We start from the raw sequence: 25,953 nt of genomic DNA, 5'->3' as shown, positions 1-25,953 counted from the left end.
ATGATATTTTTCAAGCTGTGGCTGGTTGAATCTGTGCATCTAGAATCTACTGTATTTTGTGCAGAGATATATCAGGGATAGTCAAAGCAGATGCTCTGAAAAGAGACAGCTAGCAACAATATAAGAAGTTTGGCTTAAATTCATTACAGGCACACTGAGGGGAGATGGGTGGTCTTTAACAGAAATTCTGTGCATGGCTAGAGAAAAGACCTTCTTATGGATATCAATGTGATTTCCCCTCTACTCTGCCTTCTAGAATTGTGAATTAGTATAGTGGAACCTCGACTTAAGAACATCCCAACCTAAGAATGTTTTGAGTTAAAAGCCGTCACTCGGCCCAAGTTTTGCTTTTTTGAGTTAAGAGCTAGCGCCAGAGGGAATACCAGTGCAAGAATACAGGACTTTAGGGCTTCAAGGGAGCGGCCTACGTGCCTCATGCCTCCATGCCTCATGCTCTTGTCCACTTTGGGAGATTGCTGTCTGCTTTGCTATTGTCCACTTTGATGAACTTTAGATTAATTGATTTTGTGTGGCTTTTATTCCTGGTATGTTCGGCTTCATGAATAGGAAGAGGGAAAGAGAACAAGAGAGGGAGGGAGGCTGGAATGAGTACAGTATGGAAAAAATGATGCTTCTGCCTCTTCACTTTGTGCTGCTTTGACACAACTTTGTGCTTATATCATTTTGCCACAACTTTGTGCTTCTAACATTTTAAAGTTGATCTTTCTTTTTTTATTGTTCCATGTGAATGTGTAGGCTTTGCCTTGCTGTTACACTGGGCAACACACATTTTGTTGCCTCAAATATGCTTCCTTGCCACAGCTTTGTGCTTCTATTATTTTAATGAGGATCTTTCTTTTTTATTGTTCCTTGTGAATGTGAATTTATACATTATTTGTTATTTATAAAGTACATTTTCTTATTTAAAACACGTAACAAAAAATGAGAGGGCACAGAATGGATTAATAGCATTTCAATGGGAAAATTTACTTTGAGCTAAGAGCATTTAGAGGTAAGAGCTCAGTCACAAAACAAATTAAACTCTTAAGTCAAGGTATAACTGTATTGTACAATCATGTCGGAGAGCATAGCATGGGAAAGTTACATTTCTGCGTTGCAGTTCCCATAATCACTTACCTAGAATGGGAGTTATAGTTCAAATATACACTTTCTCAAGTTCTGAAAGGGAAGGGCATAAGTCTCCTTTCCTATGCAGCATTGTTTATTCATTTTCTCCTCCTCCTTCTTCCCCTCCCTCCTTCTCTCTCTCTCTCTCTCTCTCTCTCACACACACACACACACACACACACACACAATGTTCAAATGGGTGTTGTTTTTATGCTCTATTTCATTTGCTTCCAAAATGCCATCTTCTCCTCAACACAGTCAGTGACATTTTAAGTTGCTAAATTGTGTCCAAATGGAAGAATTTCCTATATGCCTGAAGTTGCTTTAGTCCCTATCCACACTTGCCAAAGGGATAATCCTTTCTCCCAACAAGGGCCGATCTTTCCACATTCTGTGTGCCTCCAGTGAATTTTGGAATATCATCTTCATCTTTTCTGGGAATAAGGGAAAACACAACCAAAAGTACAGTAGTATGTAAAAGCAAGACATACAAAGAGAGAGATTCTAATGTACAACCTACAGGTGGCAGCATTTAGCAATCCTCATGGCAGAAAGTGGCAAAGGAGTCTGGGCTAACATGAGAATGTGCAGAGCAAACAGGGTTATGCAGCAAAGTATCACATTGGCACACTGAAATATTTCCAAGGAAAAACAGATCAGCAAGGACATATGGGCATTACACATATATCTTCTACAAGAACTTTAATTTCATATGGCTAAATACAGAATATAGTAAAGAGATAAAATGTAACCTCTCCCTGCTATGGGTTGGAAGCAAGATGAATTAAAGTTAGAAGCCTGGAAAGAGTATAGGGCAAAAAACAATAATTGTGTTTATCATTACTAAATACAGCTATTCCTTTTAGCAGAACAGAAGATCAAAGAGCCACAGGACAAGAATTCAAAATGTAGCAAATGGGAAATCTATAGCATAAAAAGGGGGGGGGGGGGGAATAAGATTTTCCACAACAAATCCTTTTGTTAGATTAATTCTGGAATGAAATTAATCTGAATGGGAACATAAATACACTTGTGCATCATTTGGATTACTTCTACAATACATGAACTGCACAGTCTCATGATAGACAGACCTTTAGAATGAAGTATAAATCCTCTCAAAGAGATGTGGCTTTCTAAGAAAGAGCTCTTTTAGTCTTTTGCAGCATAAAAAGAATAAGGGAGAGGCAGGAAGGGGTATGTGGGGAAAGAAATGTGGCAGCACCTTTAAGATTAACTCATTATTTTAGCATGAGTTTTTGTGGATATCAATGTATTTCTTTAAATGTAGTAAAGATAAAAAGGTAAAGATTTCCCCTGACATTAAGTCTAGTCGTGTCCGACTCTGGGGGTTGGTACTCATCTCCATTTCTAAGCTGAAGAACCGGCACTGGCATGACTTCTTGGAGCATCATTACCTTCCCGCCGGAGCAGTTCCTATTGATCTACTGGGCCTAACAGCAGGAGCTCACCCCGCTCCCTGGATACAGACTGCCAACCTTTCAGTCAGCAAGTTCAGCAGCTCAGCGGTTTAACCCGCTGCAGCACCAGTACCAACTGGTATTAGGACATTAGTAAAGGTAAAGGTTTCCCCTGACGTTAAGTCCAGTCATGTCTGACTCTGGAGGTTGGTGCTCATCTCCATTTCTAAGCCGAAGAGCCGGTGTTGACCGTAGATACCTCCAAGGTCATGTGACCGGCATGACTGCATAGAGCGCCGTTACCTTCCCACCAGAGTGGTACCTATTGATCTACTCAAATTGGCATGTTTTCGAACTGCTAGGTTGGCAAAAGCTGGAGCTAACAGCGGGCGCTCACTCCGCTCCCGGGATTTGAACCTGTGACCTTTCGGTCAGCAAGTTCAGCAGCTCAGTGCTTTAACACACTTTGCCACCGGGGCTTAGGACCTTAGGTATAAGGATATTTACAGAGTTGTGGGGGTGACATAGAATGTATTAGGATTCCAAAAGATGCAAAAGATGGTACAAGCCTTTCAGATCTTTATCGCTGTGAGTTAGTGCTGACAGAAAAATCATTCTGGAGTAATGGAAATTACATAATCAATGGGAAATAAGTGAGATTTTAAAAATGCATTTCTATGTATGTCTTCAAGGAAATATGTCTCGTTGAGTTTAATGGGAAAAATTAGTATGTGGCACAGTAAAGATTTTCCAGAAGCATGTTTATATATACATGGAAAGAGTTTTTGCTCTTCGACAAAACACAGCAGTTCCCAAAAGTGACTACAAAATATTTTTAATGTCAATATCACTGAATACATGCAGAAATAGAAAACAAATATTCTCAAAAGACAAAATAAAGAGAGCTCAGAATTTAGTGCAGCAATATTTATTATTCCTTTGAGTCTGTTTTTTAAAAAGTTTACCACTGCCAAGTAAAAATATCCAGAAGACATAGTAAATAGAAAAAAGGAATGCGATAATGGATTCAACAGAAACAGCCACCACAACAGGCACTTGAGAAAAACACCACAATTCTATAAGGCACCAACAAACCACAACTTACCAAATCCATAGCTTTGTACTGTACTGTCACTTTTTGTTTTACAAAACAGACAGACAAACATGATCACTTATATTGGTAGGTGATCAAACGAGATAAATGCTCAGCTACAGTTTAGATCAGTGTCTAATTAATTACGTTTAAAGTACTTTCTTTAAAATAATGAGCTTACTTTGAAGATTTTGCTTCTATTTCCACTGAAACGGAAGCTGAGCAGACAAGGCTTCGGGCAAGGGATGCTGGAAGGAACAGTCTGTTTAATCAATGGGTAAATTTACTTAGAGAGGATTGTAACCTATTTTTAATTGCAGTGTTTAAGCTCACAAGGTAACCGGTAGGTCTCTGGTGGATTAGTGCTGCCATTTTAAACACATATTTTCTAGTGTGTGCATTTCTTCCTTTCTTAGAATCAAATATTTTTTCATCCCTCGGCAGAACTGATTTTAGCTTTGAGGAGTCAACTGCCAGACATAATTCTGACCACTTGAATGCTCTTCTGTACTAGAGCTTCTCCCTTATTGCCACATAGCATGCTAATGAGAGTTTCCTGAATGAATAGCCATCAGAAAGGCTGTTTCAGGGGGAAAGGCTGTTCCAGAATAAAAGATGTTCTAAGGAGAGAGAGCCCTTCCCCTTTAGAGATAAAGTACAATCTTTGGGAAATCTATTAGGATTGTGGCTGAGTTTGAAAAGGTTTTCTGAGGTCACTTAAAAAAAATCACATTTGAGCAGACGAGCTTCTGATATGATGATCAACAGTTTTCAATTGGTTTGTGTATGTGTTTGTAGGAAACAGAAACCAAATATATTTCAAATATCAAAATATCAGTTTGTTTTGTACTCTCCCATTTCTAGCTATTTGTGGGCATGTTTATCTGTTAGTAGGTTTTTTACTAGTAAGGATCATAGGTGGAAGAGCTGATAATGCTATGCAATCCATGAAAATCACACATTACCTGGGTATCCATACATGCAAATATAAGCAGGATTTCCTGGCTTCCATTTGAATTCATTTGAAAAATGAGGTAAATCTTGCATTCATGCAACTGTATCACACAGTGTGCTACTTACTTAACAATCTTTTTGTACATCCTGCCACCCAATGGAAATCTTTGAGCCCACTGAGATCTGAAGCATCTCTCAGATGCAAATCGTATTGAAGCACCTAGGCACACATTTGATTAGTAGGCAAACTGGTCTAGATTTTGAAATTTATGCATGAATTATTAGTCAGATCCAGATGGACATTTTAGATTTCTATTTTATGTTGCATTCTAAATGATGTTGCATATAGATCAGGTAGAATTATGCAAGCGCTGCTATGGATTATAATTTCTTCCCCCCAAAGATTCAGCTTTAGTAGCCAGAGAGCATTTGACTGATATAATTTAAAGCTAAACTGAGTGTGAAATACAAGTCTAAGAGAATCGCTGAGATGAACACAATGGGATATAAATGAAATAAAGAGCACCTGTCATAAAATCAGTTACCATTTGCAACATGTAAACTGTGCAATAGGCCTGAATAGCCTGAGAACAACCAAGCTGAATGTAGATATGGTGACCCACCAGACATACAATAAGACATTTTTTGTTGTGAAGTCTGCCTACCACTGCAAAACAGAAGTGGCAGCAAGATAATAGTATATGACTATTGCATAACAGTTCCTTCCATATACAAATGAATGCTTCAGAAACATTCTAATGGGGATAATGGTGGGGACACTGGTGCCTACACTAAATTTTTACCTAGTACTTTGGAGACACCAGTGTCCAACCTGGCTGTAGTATGGTCCTCTTTTGGCACAGAGTGGCTACTGAATGTGCCCAGCGTGGACTTCTGAGGATGGGATTCTTCTGAACTTCAGAAGTAAACAGTCAATTCAAGGGCAGTCAATGACGATTCTGGAGCTGATGGGGGTTGTTATCCAAAACAACAGAGGGCATCAGCTTGCCTATGCCTGTCCTAAAGTGACCCCTTACATATATATCAAGTTCAATGTGTATATTTCAATAGTGTGAAGATGTTGACATTGATCTTTCCATCAGTTCTTAAGACCATCTTTGATTTCAGTTATGAATTCTAATACAGATCATATCTTCGATCAAGGTATCTCATAGAAAATATTAAAGCATATCAATAAAACACATTAAGAGTATGTTGTCATAGAATATTCTTTTGACACAAGGCAGAAAGGTATTCATTAATGAGCCATAATTAATTCTCTCACTCTTACAGATTCCACAATTGATTTTGCTAACTACACTGATATCAAGGATGGAATCAGCAGTACAATTACTACAGCAATACAGTGCATAAACAGATACAAATAAAGTAAAATGGATCAACACCAGGGGCAATTAACATTACAGTCAACAGTATCCTTTTGTGCATCTTCATTATCTTCTACACTATTTATTTTTCCTTGGTAAAATCTTCACCATAGTTTTAATAGGTAAAGTAACAACCAAAATATTTTCCATATAGGATACATTTAAATTTTCTTCTTTGACAACCTTCACCCAAGACAATGGCACTTGGTAATTTAAATTCCCTGTTGCGTAAGTGCAATCACTCTCCATACTATGCTATACCATATCATACCATTCTGGACACTGCTGCTGGCAACTAAACATGCCTCCAGGTGATACACATAATTGAATTCAATGTCAATAGTACTTTACACATATATTCTTAAGTGCACAAAATGCCCAAGCAATGACCAGATTGTCTGGCACACTATTGTTCTTCCTGCTCATTCCAGAATCCATGAGGAATGTACAAACACACATACACATACTTCAAAGTTATAGCCCAATAAGGTCTATATGTCAATGGTTTCTAATTGAGGTGAGTATCCTAACCTAACATACACTTTAATACATAGACTCATTCATTCAAAAATGAACAACAGCATAATATGTTGCCTTTACTGAATCAGCGATGTGCAGGGTTTTAAGAAACATGGCAGATTTCCAACCATATATGATAAAAGACTAGAGCACAGAGCAGTCACTTTTAATAGTCCTCTTATTATACAGTATTGTTCAGAAGCAGACCACTAGATAGCTAAATTGCACTCACATAGATTATGGGACTTTTGGTTTCATGAGTCAGTAAACGAATTCATGTCCTCCCTACTGTTCTTATTTTACAGAGTTTTCTCCACAAACAAGATGGAAATACTATTACAGGCAGTCCCTGAGTTACAAACATCTGACTTACAAAGGACTCATAGTTAAGAACAGGGCTGAAACAACAGGAAGTGAAAGAAATCTATCCCTAGGAAGGGAAATTCACTCCGGAAAGAGTTATCATGAGGAAAAGGTGTCTCCACTGAAGCTTTATCATTAATCCTTGCTTCCACAACAAGCTAATTTTTTAAAAAATCCAATGATTACAGAAAGTGAGGTGAAGTCTTCTGAACAGGGGCACAGACCAGAAAACAAACACCATAGGGACATTAACCCTTCCCTATGCTGTCCAAAGTTAAAGAATATATATTTTTGGCTGAAGTTACACTTTAAAAATGTAACTTCTGATTTACAAACAAATTCAACTGAAGAACAAACCTACAGAACTTATCTTGTTCATAACTTGGCAACTGCCTGTATATTTAAAAATACTTTGTTTTGGAGAAAATAAGGTACTATTATCTGTTGGCAATGTTGAAAACATGTAACCAATGTTTGAGAAGAGATTCTCCCATTTTTTAAAAAAAAAAATCTTGTTACTTTACATTGGGTAGGCAATGTGTGGCTTTGCCCATCCCAATGCAACTCACAGCATTCCCGCTTGGACTGCTGGGAATTTTAGTCCAACCAAGAAAACCTTGTGTTGCTCATCTATGTTTTAACATCAGTTCAGAATCTGCATGAGATTTTTAGAAAAATCCTTACAGATGAAACACACTGTTTTTTAAAGGTGTAGAGCCTTTGCTTTTTAAACTTCCTCACTATGAATACTATCAGCTCAGAAAGATAAATTACTTGGTAAGTAGGACAGAAGGAGGAAAAGACAATCTTGGAGCCCATTCAATTCATGCTTTCCTTTCTTCTTAACAGATGATTGGCAATAATAGCTGCTTTAAGAAGTGAACATTGTACAGGAGCATACAGCCTGCAGTACAGATGTGAACTTTGGTTTATAGTGACCCTTTGGTTATGCAGGGGTAAGTAACATTAATAAAGTAGGACTTCCTTCCAAGAAATCTTGTAAAAATAAAGAGCTAAAGTTCAGTGTGTCCAACCACTTGCCTAATGGCAAGATCAACCATCTACCAGACCTCATAGATCAGGTTATGCAACTCAGATCTCATGTACTATGCAAGCGATTTCTGTTTCTGATTAGGCCATGATAAATAGCTCCATTTCCTAGAAATACTGGCTTCCTTTCATCTCAGGAAAGGAGGAGCTGACATGTGTTGGAAAAATGAAACTTCTGGGAATAATAATAACCATTATTATCTATTCTAATCCACAGACCATAAATATTAACTCTGGTTATTTTTCAAGAGCATCTGAGTGCTTGTTAAAAAGCAATAAAAAGAAAATATAATTTTCGGAATATCTATGAATGCAACATCACAGGTTGGTGAGAAGAGGTAGGAAGATTAAATACATATTCACTATATTTTGAACTTTAGTTTTATTTTTCTATGCCTTCCAGATATCTCTAAGATTGCTTCCCTATTCACAAAGATCATCCACTAGAAACAAACTCTTTCAGATAATTTCTTGTCCCATCTTATGAAACAGATGTGCTATTAACATGGAACAAATTACAGAAGACCTACAAAGATGCTTACTTCCTAGTAGTTTCATAAAGCAGCACTTTTCTCCTCTACCTCTGTAAAGTACGTCTTGTTCTGTCAGCTGCTTACCCTATAGAGAAAGAGATTGGGATCATCTTTGTGTCCTATTCTAGTGTAACACCGTTAGCTTTTGCCATGTAATTTTTCAGGCATTCTGCAAGAAAGCATCTTGGTAATTCCCTGTACAAAACCTTTTCCCTAGCTGCTTAGTGTAAGTCTAATGGTACCATGGCAAACTGATCTTTGATGGACCTGTTATGTTATGTAACATTATCCTAACCATATAGCAGAGGTGCTAAGAAACCCCTTTACTGAAATGTGAAGATGTGTAACATGATTACAATGTTTACTGAAACCATTGTGCATGAGTATGCAATGTGCAATGCACATTAGTGTACATTTCGTATGAGTACCTAAGCACATTGGACACTTTGCTGGTTCTATTACGTAGCAATTTGTGCAATTGTGCAATTCTGATTGCTGGAAACATAAATCCACTTGTGAAGACTTAGGCCCCAACAGGACTCTGAAAATATAGCTCACAATAATGACTTTTGGGCACTCTGATTAAGGTGTTTATAGCCAAGACAAAGAGATGAAGATAGATAATTTTAAAAACTGAAGGAGGGAGAATGTGACAAAAACACCAATCTAAGAATTAACAAAATGTTGGTAAAGCGCCATGATTTAGTATAATAGATATAACTCCCCAGAGCTAATGTAGGATAATGCTCAGGAGTGTTAAACTGGGGTCTGGAAAGCTCAAGTTCATGACTTCACTGAGCCATGATACTCACTGGATGATCTTGGGTTACTCACTTTCACTCAGCCTGACCAACCTCACCAGGCTCGTAGCCAGGATTTTGATTCGGGGGGGGGGGGGGGCTGAGTCTGAGTGAGAGAGGATCTACCCTAGCAAACCTTTTGAATTGTTATCCCAATACCTCCATGCATATGGGATATATTGAGCATGGTGATCATGATACGGGCCTGAAACTCACAAAACTGCTGCAAGAATAAAGATAGGAAGAGAAAAGCCATATATGGCTCTTTTCACTCAATGGAAGAGAAAACTAACTATAAATATGACAAGCAGGTGGATAGCTTATTCTCTTATGAAGTTATGAAGGTTAAGAAAGAATCTAGAAGTATTTTTGTGAGTACATGAATTCACCATGATGGCGACTGAGAAAATGGGCACCATGCCTATATTCCTATTACTCCTTGGTCTTTCAGATCTCTAAAAAGGAGGTCTGAAATTGAAAAGAAACATTCAGATCACCATTCCACAGCTATAGTTATAGAAATGGCTTCTGCTTTGGCAAAAGCAGGCAATTCAGTCCCATTCTGAAATGCCAATTGTACTGACATTGTTGATTTTAACAAGGTCACTATAACAACTAACTAACAGAAACCAAGATTCTATATCACACTGGTTCTGTACTCACAAGTTATCAGGGACTGTCCCTTCTGCCCAGCTGCTCCACAATGAAGTTGACAGGGAACATCTCTGTCTCCCAAGCCACTGGTTCACTGTGGAGGTGCACCTAGGTTAATTCCCATAAGCTTGGATCCAGATTTAGAAGAAATTCATCAAAATCAATAGATCACTTTAATTGTAAGGATCACAACCTTGTATATTGCAATGGATCTGCTCTAAGCATGACTACATCTGGATACAATCTAATATCTCAAGCTGAAACTGGAATCTCATGGTTATGGAGAAATGTTTGGAAGCAAGTAACCGTGTAACCCAAGTAGGAAATGAGTAGGATGGTGTACTACTTTGTCATGAACAGATCCTAATCCCCCTGCCATGGGTATATGAGTCCTACATATCCTTTATTCTACTCCTAGCTATTTTTATTATTAAAGATTAAAGAATACAGAAATGAAACTACAAACAAAGATTGTTCTCTATCTTTTGAATGCATGTTTGCATTTGTTATTGGGCGGCCACATGCAAAAGAGAACAGGGCTACTATGATTTTATGAGTTGTATAAAAGAGGACATTTTGACAAAGTATAGTTAATTATTCAAGTTAAAATTCCAGTTGAAATACCCTCCTATGTGCAACGATTGGAGGAGCCAGAACCCTGCCCTCTTTTGCATCTGACCAGGATGACTCTACTCATCTGATATGCATAAATGAATATTCAATCTGCAGGTCCAATATTTTTAGTGCCTATAGTGATGGGAAACCCTATTTAAAACACTTCTGTTCCAGCATTGTAATTATAATTTTTGCAAAACACCACAGGATAAAAAAAAGCCAAAATACAGTACCAAAGAATTTAGACCCCTCAATTCCAGGTAGAATTTTGTTCCTGGACTTTATTAACAAACATCTCTGTGCTTATGTTATCTAATCCCCTGACATCTGGAGACAACATAGTGTCACACAGTTTTCTCTCACTGTACTATGGATTTTGTTCTACCATTGCACAAGATCGCTGTAAATATCCACTTTATAAATATATGTGTGTGTGTGTGTGTGTGTGTGTGTGTGTAAAAAAGAAGTATAAGGACACCAGGTCTCCCACTACAATGTGTATTTTAATAGCAGCCAATGTAGTCTCAAAAACACAGACTGGACTCTTTCACAAGACCAAATTTCATAGAATAAATAAATGGGATAATTCAGAATGACAGTAACTACTGCTCAGTGAGAGTAAAATGACTATGTGATTGCACACAAACTTGTAGATACACAGCTTCACATTAAGACAACCGCTTTCAATTTCGCACCAGCAAACCCTTTTTATATGCAAAGAGACCGGCTGCAGATGCTGCTGTAAAGAACACAGAGAATCCCATCAGTTTCAGTAGTGCAGGTACAGAAGGTAAGTTTCTTTCCCAAAAGGTAGTAGTGATTGGCAGGGCCGGGACATCCTAGATGGAAGAATAGTCACTATTAGTGTGGACTATTTCCTTTTGACAGTATAAAGCAACAAAAGTACAGAAGCACTAGAAATGTTCTGAAAAGGAAGTCACTGCTAGTGATATATACAGGCATTAAGTCCATGTTGCATCTATATCCATATTATTATTAGTGTTTAAACATGAATTTTAAATGTTTGTCCTTCATTTATTTAATCTCTGTGTTGTGTATTTATAGAAATAAATTTAATATATGTATTTGTGGTATTTTTAAAATGTTTATGTGTTTTAATTATTCTGTAATCCACCTCGAGCCACAAGGAGAGCGGGTAAAGAATTAAATAATTATATTTACATCTCCATTTGTTTTCATTATTGCAGAATTTGTTATCCTCTCTTACCACCTGCAATAGCTAAATCCTACCCCCAATTCACTGTTATGCTGAGATAGTCTTCACTCCCTGTGGCTATTCAGGTGAAAAGTGGAGATGACTGGAGAAGTATCTGACTATATTATCATAGCCAAGCAAAAAGTGTTGGCATCATCTACTGAAACCACTGGGAAACCCAGCAGATTATGGTGGAAGATGCCTACAGCATGCTTCTGACTATGGGGAAATGCCCAGGTGCTTCTCCAGTCATCCTTTAACGCCTCCCACAAACAGCACCCAATATAAGTCACAAAAGAGCTGACATTTATTTGATTCCTTAAGAAACAAAACACCAGCAATGCCACCAGCATCATGAGAAAACTGCACACTTACAAGTGATTCAGGTTCTTTCTTCCAGATGTTTTCTGATGAAATTTTTCCCATAGAGCACAATATCTAAAAAAAGAAAGAACGGTTATACTTCAAAGATCTTTTAAAATTTAAGATTTCCATATTAACTTAAAATGGTTATTGCCTAATGTCAAGATGAAAACTTAGAAAAGAATGATACACCAAGCAGATGGAAAGAGGTAAAAATTATCTTGAAATGAACAGGAATTGCATGAAATCTATATATATATAAATGTAATGTGCGTTTTACTATGGAGTAAACAACAAAACCACTGAAGCAAATCACACCAAATTTGGCCACAAAAGGTATAGTCATCCAAAATATGTCTTTCAAAAAAAAAACCTAGAAAAATAAATTTCAAATTGGAGGACCAGGAAAAGCCGTTTTTTCCCTAGCTGCCAGTTAGAAGGGTAGGCCCCGCCCACTTCATCTCCTAGCAACCCACTCAGCCACAATGGAGCTCAGGGCTTCTTCACTCAGGCATCTTCCACACTTCCTATAAAATAAAGATTATCTGATTTGAGCTGGATTATATGGCAGTGTAGACTCAAGGCCCTTCCACAGACCTATATAACCCAGAATGCCAAGGCAGGATCTGCTTTGAACTGGATTATCCTGAGTCCACACTGCCATATAATCCAGTTCAGTGTGGATTTTATACAGTTGTGTAGAACGGGCCTCATACAATCCAGTTCTAAGCAGATAATATAAGATTATAAATATAATATATAATAATTACTGTGGTATAATAATACAGAACAATATAATCTCTATAATCAGGACAGTAAATAAAAAACAACACTCTGAATATGGGAATCCCAGAATAGAAACAAGCAGGGCAAGCTAACACCTCCCAACAAAAGATTTCCCCAAGCAGGAAGCAGCTAGGCTTTGTAGCTGCAAGGCCATTAATTGTTATTCAAGGTGATTAATTGCAGCATTCATACTTGCTGCACTGAGACTATTCATTGCTATTCAACCTGGCCAATCAAGAATTCCACAAGGTAGAAACCAACCAGGCTTGCAAGCAGCAAGACTATTCAGTGCAATTCAACCTGGCCAACCAAGATTTCCCCTAGATAGAAAACCTTCAGGTTTTGAAGCCACGAGGCTACTCTGTCCCATTCAACCTGCCCAAGGAAGGATGCCCCTATATAGAAAGCAGCCAGGCTTTGAAACAGCGAGGCTATTCAGTGCAATTCAAATTGGCCAAAAAAACCATTTCCCCAGAACGCAAGTACCCAGCCTTCCAAACAGCAAGCCTATTCCATTGTATTCCAGCTCACCAAACAAGGATTCACATAAGAAGAAAACAGCCAGTCTTTGAGGCTTCAAGGCTATTCACTGCTATTCCACCTGGTCAACAAATGATTCCCATAAGCTGCAGCAACGCGTGGCAGGGCACAGCTAGTCCTATATAATATGGATTTGTCAATAAGGCCAAAACCCACAGGGCAGGGAAAATCCAGTTACACAAAAGACTATCCCTACATAAGTAGGGAAATAAACAGCCATTTACGCTGCAAATTAAGTCAAGTCTGAACTGGTTTTTAGATGATTATTTCCAGGGACAAATAAATAAATAATCTTTATTTATAATCCACCCTATCACCCCAAGGGGACTAAGGTCATCTCACAACAATATAAAACACAACGGCGAACATTCAATGCCAGTGAAACATATACAGTAACAAATCAAAAACAGCTTAAGTGAACAGGACATAATACACTTAACACATTTAACATATTAAATCCATTAAAAAAACTCTTAAAATCTGACTAAAATAATTGGGTTAAGATGGTATACAGCAGATTAATAAGATAGATGTTCAAATAAAAATACTGAAATTTCATTGCAAAATAATAAAGTTCTACCATCTCACTTTGTGTTCAGACAGGGGTTGTACCAGATTCTGTAATCTTTTCCCCAGTGATGGTTTGCATGAACAGGGTCAGAAAGCTGAAGGGTCTTGCCAAACTACAAATCTCAGGACTCTATGGGATGCTGCCATATAATTGAATCATAGTGTTATAACTATACAGCATGAAATGGATTTCTGTATGTACCTCTCTGGCAGCTCTTTCCCCAGCCTGCACAGCTCCTTCCATGTAGCCACTCCACTCAGTAGCTGTCTCAGTGCCAGCAAAGAAGATTCGTCCATTTGGCTCACGAAGGATCCTTTAAAAAAGCAATAGAATACAAGAAATGTGAAAAACACATTGCTCTGATTCTAGGTTGAGACCATTCTAAATATTAGGGCTGTGCAATTATTTCATTAGTCATCATAAGTAGTATCCAATTCATTAAATTCATATTTGCGACACAATATCCAACTTGTGGGCATGGCTCCCGCCAAAAACGTAAAAATCAAAATTTACTCAATACTTTTTCATTTTAATTTTGTAGATCTCTGAAGTCTCCCAAAGTCAGTTTAATTTTCAGTGCAAGGAAGCAAAGCAAAGCCAAAAAGGATGCCTTTCCTCTTTAAATTGATGGTCTCTTCCCACGAGGAGAGGAAATGAGCAGGGAGAAAGCAGAGTTCACTGGGAAAAAGACTGAGAAAGCACAGAATTCTGGAAAACATGGTTTGAAAAGGCGAGGAGCCTTATGCCAGATAATCCAAAAATCCCTGCCCTAAACTACATTTCCCAGAATTCTGTTCAGCATCAGAAAACCCCAATCAGCATATTTTATTTATTAATTATTTATTACAATATTTATATCCCGCCCTTCTCACCCAACAGGGGACTCAGGACGGCTTACAATAAAACACATATATAAAAATTGGACAATACACTATAAAACAGTTAAAATGGTTAACTTAGGGGAGAACTATTTCCCTCTGTAGCAGCAGCCAGCTAGTGCTCCATTAAATTGTTGAATCTGCAAAGAGGACTGACTGATACTTCCAGTAAGTAAATCTCTGTGTTGGGCTGGGAAGAAATCCCTAAATGGAAGTTGCATTGATTAATATTGGTCACTACAGCAGCTTTCTAAGAAAGGGTTATCTAAATTTAATTAAGCCTTTTAAGATAGGGTTATCCCAATTTAAATGGAGATGTTGGGTGGAAGTAATCTGGTGGATAAACGTGGTCCTGGAAAGCTGGAGAATGAAAGCAATAAAATAATAATTTACAGACTGGATTTTCCCATATTACCACCCCATGAGAATTACATCTTTTTAATTCCTGAGCTTTTTAAATAGACACTTTTGTTCAGTGGTTCTCAACCCTGGGTCCCCAGATGTTTTTGGCCTTCAACTTCCAGAAATCCTAACAGCTGGTAAACTGGCTGGAATTTCTGGGAGTTGTAGGCCAAAAACATCTGGAGACCCCAGGTTGAGAACCACTGCTTGTTCCTTGTTAGCATACCTTCCAAACTGAGTCATGATTCCTGGTGGGAAATAGGCTGTATAGCATCCTCCAGAATACTGTTCTTCACACCAGTCCTTCTCTTCATAATGTACTGGCTACAAAGGAAGCATGAACAAAATGTGAAGGAGAAGTGAGCCATCAAATATTTGGAGGTTAAAAATGAAAAGACAGCAGTAAAGAATTTTATCAGCCTTCCATGAAGCACCCATCTTTGTTTTTTTTAAAAAATATATATATATCCAGATGATCATTGAATTGGCAGAGATACAGTTTACGTTAAAAGAGGGGGTGAAATTAAAACACATTACCCAAACTTTCTGCCCTTTTTTGCCCAGTGCTTTGTTAAGATTTTAAAATTAATACAAGGCAGACCTTGAGAAAAAAGTTGTTCAATAAATTCTAAATGCTCTAAAATAGTGGCTATAGGATTTGAGGAATTATAATAAAAAGTAACTTTTCCAAGGTCTAACCAAATATATTGCATTCTTGTTGTTCCCAAATACACTGCTGAAAATATATTTCATTGGCATGAATGAATTTGAAATATCACTATACAGTGACAGAAAAGTATTGAGAATATACTTTTAAAAATCATACCCAGAATCATCAACTGTCCAAAGCCTGCCTCAGAAGATATTTTTTTAATAAAACATCCAAAAGATGGTGAGATTTTTGTGTGAAAACTCAGCCATGAAGTATTTGAAGTGGGATGCTAAATGTAACTGTATTCATATTTGTCTACTAGAGGAGAAAATGTGGATGAAATCAACTATTTCCAACGACTGCTGGAAACGTTCGATCTTTATATGTTTACAAAAGCAACTCTTTATGGCATTATCTATGCTGTACATGGAAACGGAAATTAATTTCTTACACGTAAGGCTTCCTGTGATCCCAGCACTTTTGCATAGAGCTCACAAATCTCGATTTTCCTATGGAACAAACAGTAAAGAATTATACATAATCCCTCTCAGCTTTGTTTACATAAACAATTGGTTTGTTGTGAATGTTTTTTCTGGATTTTGACACAATAACCTTTTCCAGGTTTTACAGAGAACAGTAGGGTTAAAAGCACAGGAAGGAAGGCTTTTGTGATCTCCACACACATTGCTATCTGGAAATGAAACTATAAGTATACACAATTAGCTGATGCTTCCATGTGATCGCTATGATCAGGTGATATCTGGTTTTCTAGGCAAGGAAGGGTTCTCAACACTTTAAACAAGTGATTCTCAAATTTTGGTCCTCCAGATATTTTGAACTTTAGGCATTTGTTCTACTGCCCCTGCCTTCCAAATTCACCAGAAGGAGCCACAGAGTTGGAAGTCACCACAAGGACCATCTGTAGAACCCACTGCTATGCAGGAACACAAAAGCCCTCCTGACAGATGGCCACCCATCCTCTGCTTAAAAACCTCCAGAGGAGGAGACTCCACCACACTCCGAGGCAGCATAATCCATCGCCAAACAGTTCTTACCATTAGGAAGTTCTTCCTGTTGTTTAGGTGGAAGCTCTTTTCCTCTCATTTATATGAATTGCTCTGTGTCCTGGTCTCAGAAGCAGCAAAAACAAATTGGCTTCATATTCAATATAACACCCTTTCATGGCTATAATGTCACCACTTAATCTTCTCTTCTCCAAACTAAACATGTCCAACTCTCTAAGTCTCTCTTCATGGAAAACTGGTCCTTGAGCTGCCTATCCATGATCTTCATTATGGACCTCTTCACATGGGGGTTTTAATGGCTCCTTTTCCCTCTTCGTACAGGGCCTGCCTAGCGTCATCAAACAATGCTGGCTTGTCCCCACACCCGTTCCTCCTGTAGTGGCAGGGAAGCATTGCAAGATGCTTCCTCTGCTGCGACAGAGAGGAAAGTGGGGGTTTTTTTGTAGCTCCAACTGAGCTACCCACATTTTCTTCTCCTTTTCCCCATATGATGAGGAAGTACTAAAGAAATCCTTATACTGTATATCCAAAAACATTTCAGGTAGTCCTCCTGGTTTAGTGGTGCTGCATCCAGAGTAATAAGTAACTTTCACATGTTGGTTGTTGTAAATAGCAAGTGTTAGATTCCCTGATTTTCTTATCTTGGTGAAAAGAAAATGGGAAACAAAGCTTTTTATTCCATTTTTGTTTGCCATAGCATTTTGATTTGCTAAATCCATCTGTTTTATTTTTTTTTTCTTTTGTAGCTTTCCGTTGTTTTGATTGTTTTATTTTATTTTTATAATTATGTAGTGTTTTAAAGCTGTACTAGTATATCTAAAATTGAAGGACGTATTTGAAAATTTCCATTTAAGAAATAAATAGGCTTGACATATGTGGACTCCTTTCTGGTAGCTGTATAATGTAAAACAAAGCCTAAAGTCAAGTAATTACTACTGCCATCAAGTGGTCTGTGTTGGTGCTATGATAATTCAGCTTTGAATCACTTTGCAATTCACTTTTGAATCATGGTTGATTTTTTTGGTGTTATAATCCAGGAAATAATGCCCGGCTGCTCACTGGAGGGAAGGATACTAGAGGCAAAGCTGAAGTATTTTGGCCACATCATGAGAAGAGAGGAAAGCTTGGAGAAGATCATGATGCTGGGGAAAATGGAAGGAAAAAGGAAGAGAGGCCGACCAAGGGCGAGATGGATGGACGGTATCCTTGAAGTGACTGGCTCGACCTTGAAGGAGCTGGGGGCAGCGACGGCCAATAGGGAGCTCTGGCGCAGACTGGTCCATGAGGTCACGAAGAATTGAAAATGACTGAACGAATAAAGAAGAAGAAGAATCCAAAAAAGTTCTTTTCCTCTGTGAGTTGGACAAAACAGCTACTGGGGTGTTCCATAAGCAGGAAATGCTTTCTGCTACCACTCACATCTTCATCACATGGGTTGCTGCAAGAGTCATAGGAAATTTGTAGCACAGCTGATCTACAGAACCCCACGGCGCCCATCACATGACGCATGATCATTTCTGGTGGGTCTCCACAGAAAGACTGTTGCGTAAGCATCCTACGATGCTGCACCCAGAACATGGGAGGCTTTCCATGTTCCGTAAGGAACAATGGGGCAGTGCAGGGGGAAGCTGTGTGGCAACCCTTCCCCACGTGTGATAGGGAAGCACTGCTGTGGAGGAAGGCAGGGTGTCGGCCTATGGGATTGCCCTGCTGCTCCGCGAATTCACCACGGAGGCTGGGCCTCCTCAATATGATGAGTTCCAAAGGTATGGAAAGAAAGCAACATCATATTTGGCCTTTGGAAGCAAACCCCACTGATTTATTGTTCATACCTTTCTTCCTTAGTTAGGTGACACAATCTTCTACACTTCCGAGCAAGGATGAAACTGAAATTTTCAAACAAAGAATGCATGGCATATATTAAGAAATGCAGAGAGAATATTATGCCTATTATCAAGTAACAAATGTTTTTTAATGGTTGGATACAATATTTTAATTTTTCTTCTTCTCTCAGAACTGTCAGATGCTGTCCAGTGGCATCTTTTAATATTGCATGGCAACATTATAAAACACAAAACATGGAACGGCCATAGGTTTTTTTTCTTTCTCTGCTTATAGGATGTTTTAATTGTTGTTTTAATTGATATATTGCATTACTGTTTTATCTGTTTTATATTGTGATTGCATTATGTTGCTTATTTTTTGTCCTTGTGTTGTTTGGGCCTCTGCCCCATGTAAGCCGCCCCGAGTCCCCACGGGGAGATGGTGGTATAAATAAAGTTTTATTATTATTATTATATTATATGGGATGCTGTAGAAAGGAAGAATTGTGCATTTTCCTAGTGAAAAATGCAAGGGCCAGAATTCATGTCCCTATGGGGATCTTGTTGGCCAGTATGGAAACAGAAAGCTGTCACACTTGACACATTTCACATATGGGTAATATGACCTCTTCTTTCTTTTATAATACCTGCATGTTTCAGTACTTCTGCACTATAAATGGACATCATACAGTTAAAATGAAATAGAAAGTTAAAGGTATAAGACTGAGACAAAATAAATTGCATTCCGAATGCACCATGACTTTTCTCCAAGGGCTATTTTACTTCTGCTCTCTATAACATGGTATTTTTCCTTAGAAGGAGTGCATCTACATGGCAGAACTAATGCAGTTTGACTCCACTTTAACTGCCATGGCTTTTTGCTATAGAATCCTTGGATTTCTAATTCAGTGAAGCTTGCCAATTAAAGTGGTGCCATGCCTGACCTTGTAATTACAAGGTCCCTACAATTACCCCTATTCCATAATATTGTGCCTTAACATGGCACTTAAAGTGTCAAACTGCATTAATTTTTAAATGTTGGTTCACTCTAGAACTACATTCCAACCATATAGTGCACACCTCAGTAAAGATACAAATAAGATACTCTTCAGATTTAGATCCTCCTTCCTGCTATTGCTAATTTACAAGGCTTGGGTTATAATTTACCCTATTATGGCTGGGAAGCTTCCATCAGGTTTGGTGTCATCTAACGTCAAACCAATAGCTGCATCGTCATCTTCAATAATCATAGTACCACAGTAATCTAAGAAGGGGTAAAAAGAGATCTAAATGTGAGTAATCAGGGTAGTTCTAATGAATATATTCATCTCATGCCTCTTAAAAACAGCCTCTATGTATTACATTTACTGCAGGAAAGCTTACTACTTGGAATGTATGCAGCTCTTTCTATGCTGCAAAAAAGCCCATCTTCAGGGAGTGATATTCACAAAGCCCCTAGAGCAGTTTGATGAGTGTTGGTTCACTCTTTACCTAAGAAAACTGCTTAGACGTATTCTCCATTAACCCAGAAAGAAGTATTTCCCATTTTTCTGCCTGAGATTGATTTGTTGGGAATGCAACAAAGCCTAGCACTGAATAAGACCTCACAGTTAACAGTAACAATAGGGTTTCAGTGATATCTACCTATCTTGACCCCTCTGTGATGTAAACTGATACTCTTAAAGATGTTTTTCTACCTCTTTTACTTTCCATGTAGCTAGGTTAGATCAGCACACTGAGTAATGTTCATATCTTAAAATGGAGTCTCTTCAATAAAACTTAGGGCTTTTTTTCTCCAAGTAATTGGCATGTTTCCTCCTTAAATCAAGATCTCTGACCGCTGCATGGACTCTAACTCCATTAACTGTAGAGACATCAGAAGCTGAAGGCCAGAACCTTCAACAATTTGAGACTATTTACAAATATGGATGGATGGATGTCTGTACAGTGATCCTTCAGTTTAACTAAACTGAAACACCTTATCCAACAGCTGGCTTGGCTACTTTCCCCCTTCTTTCTCAGTTACAATGAAATACCTTTTTTCCTCCAGAATGCTTCCTTGTAGTATACTATACATTTGATGACTGATCCCATAGGAATCCGATTGATCAATTGATTTCTCATGGAAGGCAAAGGTGGGTTAAAATGAATCTTCAAAGTAAGTGCTGGAGGTATGGCACAAATCACATACTGAGCCTTGAAAAAGAAAACAAACAAATCATTTTCATGGGACCCATTTTTAATTTATTCAGTTTATAAGCTGCCTTTTCCCAAATCTTGGGGATCAAGGTAGCTCACAACATTAAATAATAGATACAGTAGAGTCTCACTTACCCAACCTTCACTTATCCAACTTTCTGTATTATCCAACACAGTCTGTCTTTTAGTAGTCAGTGTTTTTGTAGTCAATGTTTTCAATACATTGCAATGTTTTGGTGCTAAATTTGTAAATACAGTAATTACTACATAATGTTATTGTGTATTGAATTGCTTTTTCTGTTGATTTGTTGCAAAACATAATGTTTTGGTGCTTAATTTGTAAAATCATAACGTAATTTGAAGTTTAATAGGCTTTTCCTTAATCCCTCATTATCCAACATTTTTGCTTATTCAACGTTCTGCCAGCCCATTTACGCTGGATAAGTGAGACTCCACTGTACTACTAAAGACACAAATATGTTGTCCTACTCCAAAGATAACCAAGGAAATAAAGTACAACCATTACCATGTTTAAAAGAGAGGATGGAAATAGCTGATTCACATGCTTATATTTGGTAATTGGCTGACTACTGTCTAAATTGGAAATTGGAAAATGTACTTTTCTAGACTACATGCTGGCTAGAGTAACCTGGATGTTATAGTCCAAAAAGTAACCAGGATATAATCTAAATTATTTAATTTAATATATTAATAAACTACCTTTTGAGAGTCAATGGGGTATAGTGGTTTGAGTATGGGCCACACGAGTCAGACAGAAGGCCATGTCATTTGATGTCGCCCTCGAGGCTTTCAATGTCAAGGCAAAATAGTTACATTTCTACAGCATTATCATTACAAACGACCCTTTGAAGGTAACCATTGATGAAAATGAGTTTGACACTCCTGGTCTAGGGGTGTAGGGCTAGGACTCTGGGAGAATGGGGCTGAAATCTCTGCTTAGCCATGGAAACCCACTGGGTGAACTTGGCAAATCGCATTCTCTTAGTAGTACATTTTATTGATTACCCCTTTGACTGTATCAAAACACTTAACACTCTTAGAGGAAGGAATGACAAATCCCAACTGAAAAAAACATGGTGAGAAAACCCAGTGATAGGTTTGGCTTAGGGTCATCATAAATTATAAAAGATTTAAAAGTCACACAATAAAAATGAATTTCCACAGTTTTAATTTTTGCTTTTAAAAGAAAAAAATGAACTTGTATGGCATCATTGCATTGCATCTCCCTAACATTACCACAGAAAATCCATATAAGTTTTAGAATTCCATAATTTAAATTACCTCAAAGGTTTCATGATGCAGAGTTTTCACTTTTACATTTCCACCAGTCTGATCAATGTAGCTTACTGGCTTCTCTAATTTTACTAAATCTCCCAAGTAATCCATGATTTTCTCACTGATTTGGCCAGAACCACCAACAAACTTTCTCTCCTGGAAGAAAAGGAGGAGAAAATATCACAGAAGAATGGGCAAAATGGTGTTTTCAAACAATATTAATATGGAATAAATGCTTACCTACAGAAGCCACTTTGGCTTTGTCAAATGATTTAGTGCCAGTTTAAAGATCACAGCAAAATAATTAGTAGTTTGCTGTGATTTATGCTGTAAGCTATGTGCCTGAAACCATAACCACTGCATGAATATTAATTACATTCATTCTCATTTTTCAAGAGAAAGGTTGAGACAGAATATAAAGAACATCTCCTACTAATTTTAAAGGTGTCCTGTTATTTGGAGATTGTTTTTGAAGGAACAGTATGGGGATGTGTTCTGATTTGCTAGACGGAGAAGAGCTACAAACTATAGTTTCCGCATCAAGTGAAATAATAAGACAAAACTATTTTGCTTTGGTCAGACAGCACCTAAATTATTGTGCCCAGTTCTGGGCATCACAGTTTAAGAAGGATATCAAGAAACTGGAGTTTGTTAAGAATAGGCGACCAAGAGTGCATCTAAAATGAATGCATTTTGGCACCACTTTAACTGCCATGGGTCAATGCTATAAATTCAAGTTACACAAAAGATGTCAGACTAAACATTGAAAGCAGCAAGAGTCTGGCTAAATATTAGGGAGAACATTAGATAAGAGTGAATTGACCATTAAACAGACCATCTCAGAAGCTGGTGGACTTTCATTAGTGGCTTTTAAGCAAAATTGAGATAGCCATCTGTTGGGGATGCCTAAACTGCATTCGCAGGAGATTAGATAAGATGATCCTTCCAGCTCTACAAATCTATAAAATAAACCATTAAATTAGCATCTGGTACACTTTGAGAAGATTCTATGCTTTGCTTGCTCAGGACTTTTAAAAAATGATTACCAGTGATTACCATAATGACCCAAAATGCTTGGAACTGAAAACAAATTAAGGCTTATGGTACCTGTCCTCCATTTGTTGTTGAAAATATCCTGGTTGTCCCACCACACTGTTTAACGTACCACAAGAACCAGAGAGCAGAGACTTCATGAGGCTCAGAGGTAACATCCACATTTACAAACAACGTGGCAAACCTCTTGGCAGCACTGTACACAAATCAAGAACAAAGACATAATAGAATATATTCACAGCTTGGTTTTGTTCTCTACTGTGTAGAAAAGTTATCCAATAATGCAACCTTGATTTCTTCTTAAAGGGAACAAAGGCCAGTTGCTTTCAGCTGATCAAGTGATTTGTGCTAATTGCTTCCAGCAAGAGAAAATATCAAAACATCTGGGCATTTAAATTTGGTAAGAAGATCCCAGTATTTCTGAGCTTTGTATTCTTCATGTATAAAACTATTGCCATTCTTTATCAGGCTGAACCTATCACAATTCATGCCATGTCTGGCCCTAAAACTTTTCTTTTAAAGACCGGAGAGCTAGTACAGGGTAATGTAGATTTTACAATGCACATTCTAGAATTCCCACCTTGGATGGAAATAATCCTTGTGGATGAATAGTTGAAAGGCTGCACTTGGATGGAGAGAGGGCCATGTCAGTAGCTAGAATATATTAGCTACTGCATTTTGATCTCTTGCCCCCTGCCCCTGGCAACTTATTTCAATTGACAGAATTGAAAGGACCAATATAAATAAATTAGATGAATAGCAATTGAAATCCATCTATCCACCCACCCCATTAGCGGAGACTGCGGGCCCCAGCAGAACACTGGTAAGGAATGCGGGGAATAGTAGTTCTATAACATGATCTCAATTTGAGTTCAAGGCAAGCTGTTTAACATCACAGTGATCCAAATATACGCCTCAACCACAGCTGCTGAAGAAGCAGAATTAGATCAGTTCTATGAGGATCTGAAGCACCTACTAGATAATATACCAAAAAGAGACATTATTTTCATTACAGGAGATTGGAATGCTACTATGGGCAGTCAAATGACAACCAGGATCACAGGCAAGCATGGCTTGGGACAACAAAATTAAGCAGGATGCAGGGTGATAGAATTTTGCCAGGAAAACTCACTGTGCATAACAAACACTCTCTTCCAACAACCTAAAAGATGGCTTTACACATGGACTTCACCAGATGGTCAACACCAAAATCAGATTGACTACATCCTTTGCAGCCAAAGTTGGCGGACATCCATCCAGTCGGTGAAAACAAGACCTGGAGCTGACTGTAGCTCAGATCACGAACTTCTTATTGCACAATTCAGAATCAAATGAAAGAGAATGGGGAAAATACACAGAGCAATTAGATATGATCTCACAAATATTCTTAGTGAATATGCAGTACAGGTGAAGAATAGATTTTTGATAATTAGAGTCCCAGAAGAACTATGGACAGAAGTTCACAACATTGTTCAGGAGCCAGCAACAAAGTACGTCCCAAAGAAAAATAAAACCAAGAAGGCAATATGGTTGTCTGCTGAGACACTGGAAGTAGCCCAAGAAAGAAGGAAGGTGAAAGGAAACAGTGATAGGGGGAGGCATGCCCAATTAAATGCACAATTCCAGAGGTTAACCAGAAGAGACAAGGAACTATTTTTAAACAAGCAATGCATGGAAATGGAAGAAGACAATAGAATAGGAAGGACAAGAGACCTCTTCCAGAAAATCAGAAACATCTGAGGTAAATTTCAGGCAAAAATGGGCATGATCAAAAACAAAGATGGCAAGGACCTAACAGAAGCTGAAGAGATCAAGAAAAGGTGGCGAGAATATACAGAAGATCTGTATAGGAAGGATAATATAATAGAGGATAGCTTTGACGGTGTGGTGAGTGAATTAGAACCAGACATCCTGAGGAGTAAGGTTGAATGGGCCTTAAGAAGCATTGCCAATAACAAGGCAGCAGGAGACAATGGGATCCCAGCTGAGTTGTTTAAAATCTTGAAAGATGATGTTGTTAAGGTAATGCATGCCATATGCCAGCAAATATGGAAAACGCAAGAATGGCCACCAGATTGGAAAAAAAACAATTTATATCCCCATACTCTAAAAGGGAAATGCTAAAGAATGCTCAAACTTCCATACAGTGGCACTTATTTCCCATGCCAGTAAGGTAATGTTCAAGATCCTGCAAGGTAGACTCCAACAATACATGGAGCGAGAGTTGCCAGATGTCCAAGCTGGGTTTAGAAAAGACAGAGGAATGAGAGACCAAATTGCCAATATCCACTGGATAATGGAGGAAGCCAGGGAGTTTCAGAAAAACCTCTATTTCTGCTTTATTGACTATTCTAAAGCCTTTGACTGAATGGATCATAATAAACTGTGGCATGTTCTTGGTGGTATGGGGATACCAAGTCACCTTGTCTGTCTCCTGAGAAATCTGTATAAAGACCAAGTAGCCACAGTAAAAACAGACCACAGAACAACAGACTGGTTCAAGGTTGGGAAAGGAGTACGGCAGGGCTGTATACTTTCACCCTACCTATTCAGCTTGTACACAGAACACATCATGCGACGTGCGGGGCTTGACGAATCCAAGGCTGGAGTTAAAATTGCTGGAAGAAACATTAA

The 25,953-nt window shown here is 38.1% G+C and overlaps 1 protein-coding gene across 1 annotated transcript in view; it reads right to left on the bottom strand.

Moving 5' to 3' along the window:
- Nucleotides 1-3,458: 3,458 nt before the first annotated feature.
- LOC100564380 (amine oxidase [flavin-containing] B) overlaps nt 3,459-25,953 on the bottom strand; it is a 61,240-nt gene continuing 38,745 nt past the window's right edge. Inside the window, exons 6-15 of the mRNA XM_003218938.4 lie at nt 23,374-23,515; nt 22,273-22,422; nt 20,808-20,967; nt 19,939-20,035; nt 18,781-18,834; nt 16,375-16,432; nt 15,498-15,595; nt 14,193-14,304; nt 12,107-12,169; nt 3,459-11,354 (exon numbers count right to left, since the gene is read on the bottom strand). Coding sequence (XP_003218986.3) covers nt 11,199-11,354; nt 12,107-12,169; nt 14,193-14,304; nt 15,498-15,595; nt 16,375-16,432; nt 18,781-18,834; nt 19,939-20,035; nt 20,808-20,967; nt 22,273-22,422; nt 23,374-23,515 — 1,090 coding nt within the window. The 3' untranslated portion in view covers nt 3,459-11,198. The remainder of the gene's footprint in view (nt 11,355-12,106; nt 12,170-14,192; nt 14,305-15,497; nt 15,596-16,374; nt 16,433-18,780; nt 18,835-19,938; nt 20,036-20,807; nt 20,968-22,272; nt 22,423-23,373; nt 23,516-25,953) is intronic.

Source organism: Anolis carolinensis, chromosome 3 (assembly GCF_035594765.1).
Source record: "Anolis carolinensis isolate JA03-04 chromosome 3, rAnoCar3.1.pri, whole genome shotgun sequence".
Classification (NCBI taxonomy): domain Eukaryota; kingdom Metazoa; phylum Chordata; class Lepidosauria; order Squamata; family Dactyloidae; genus Anolis; species Anolis carolinensis.
This window is presented reverse-complemented; position numbering and strand designations above follow the sequence as displayed.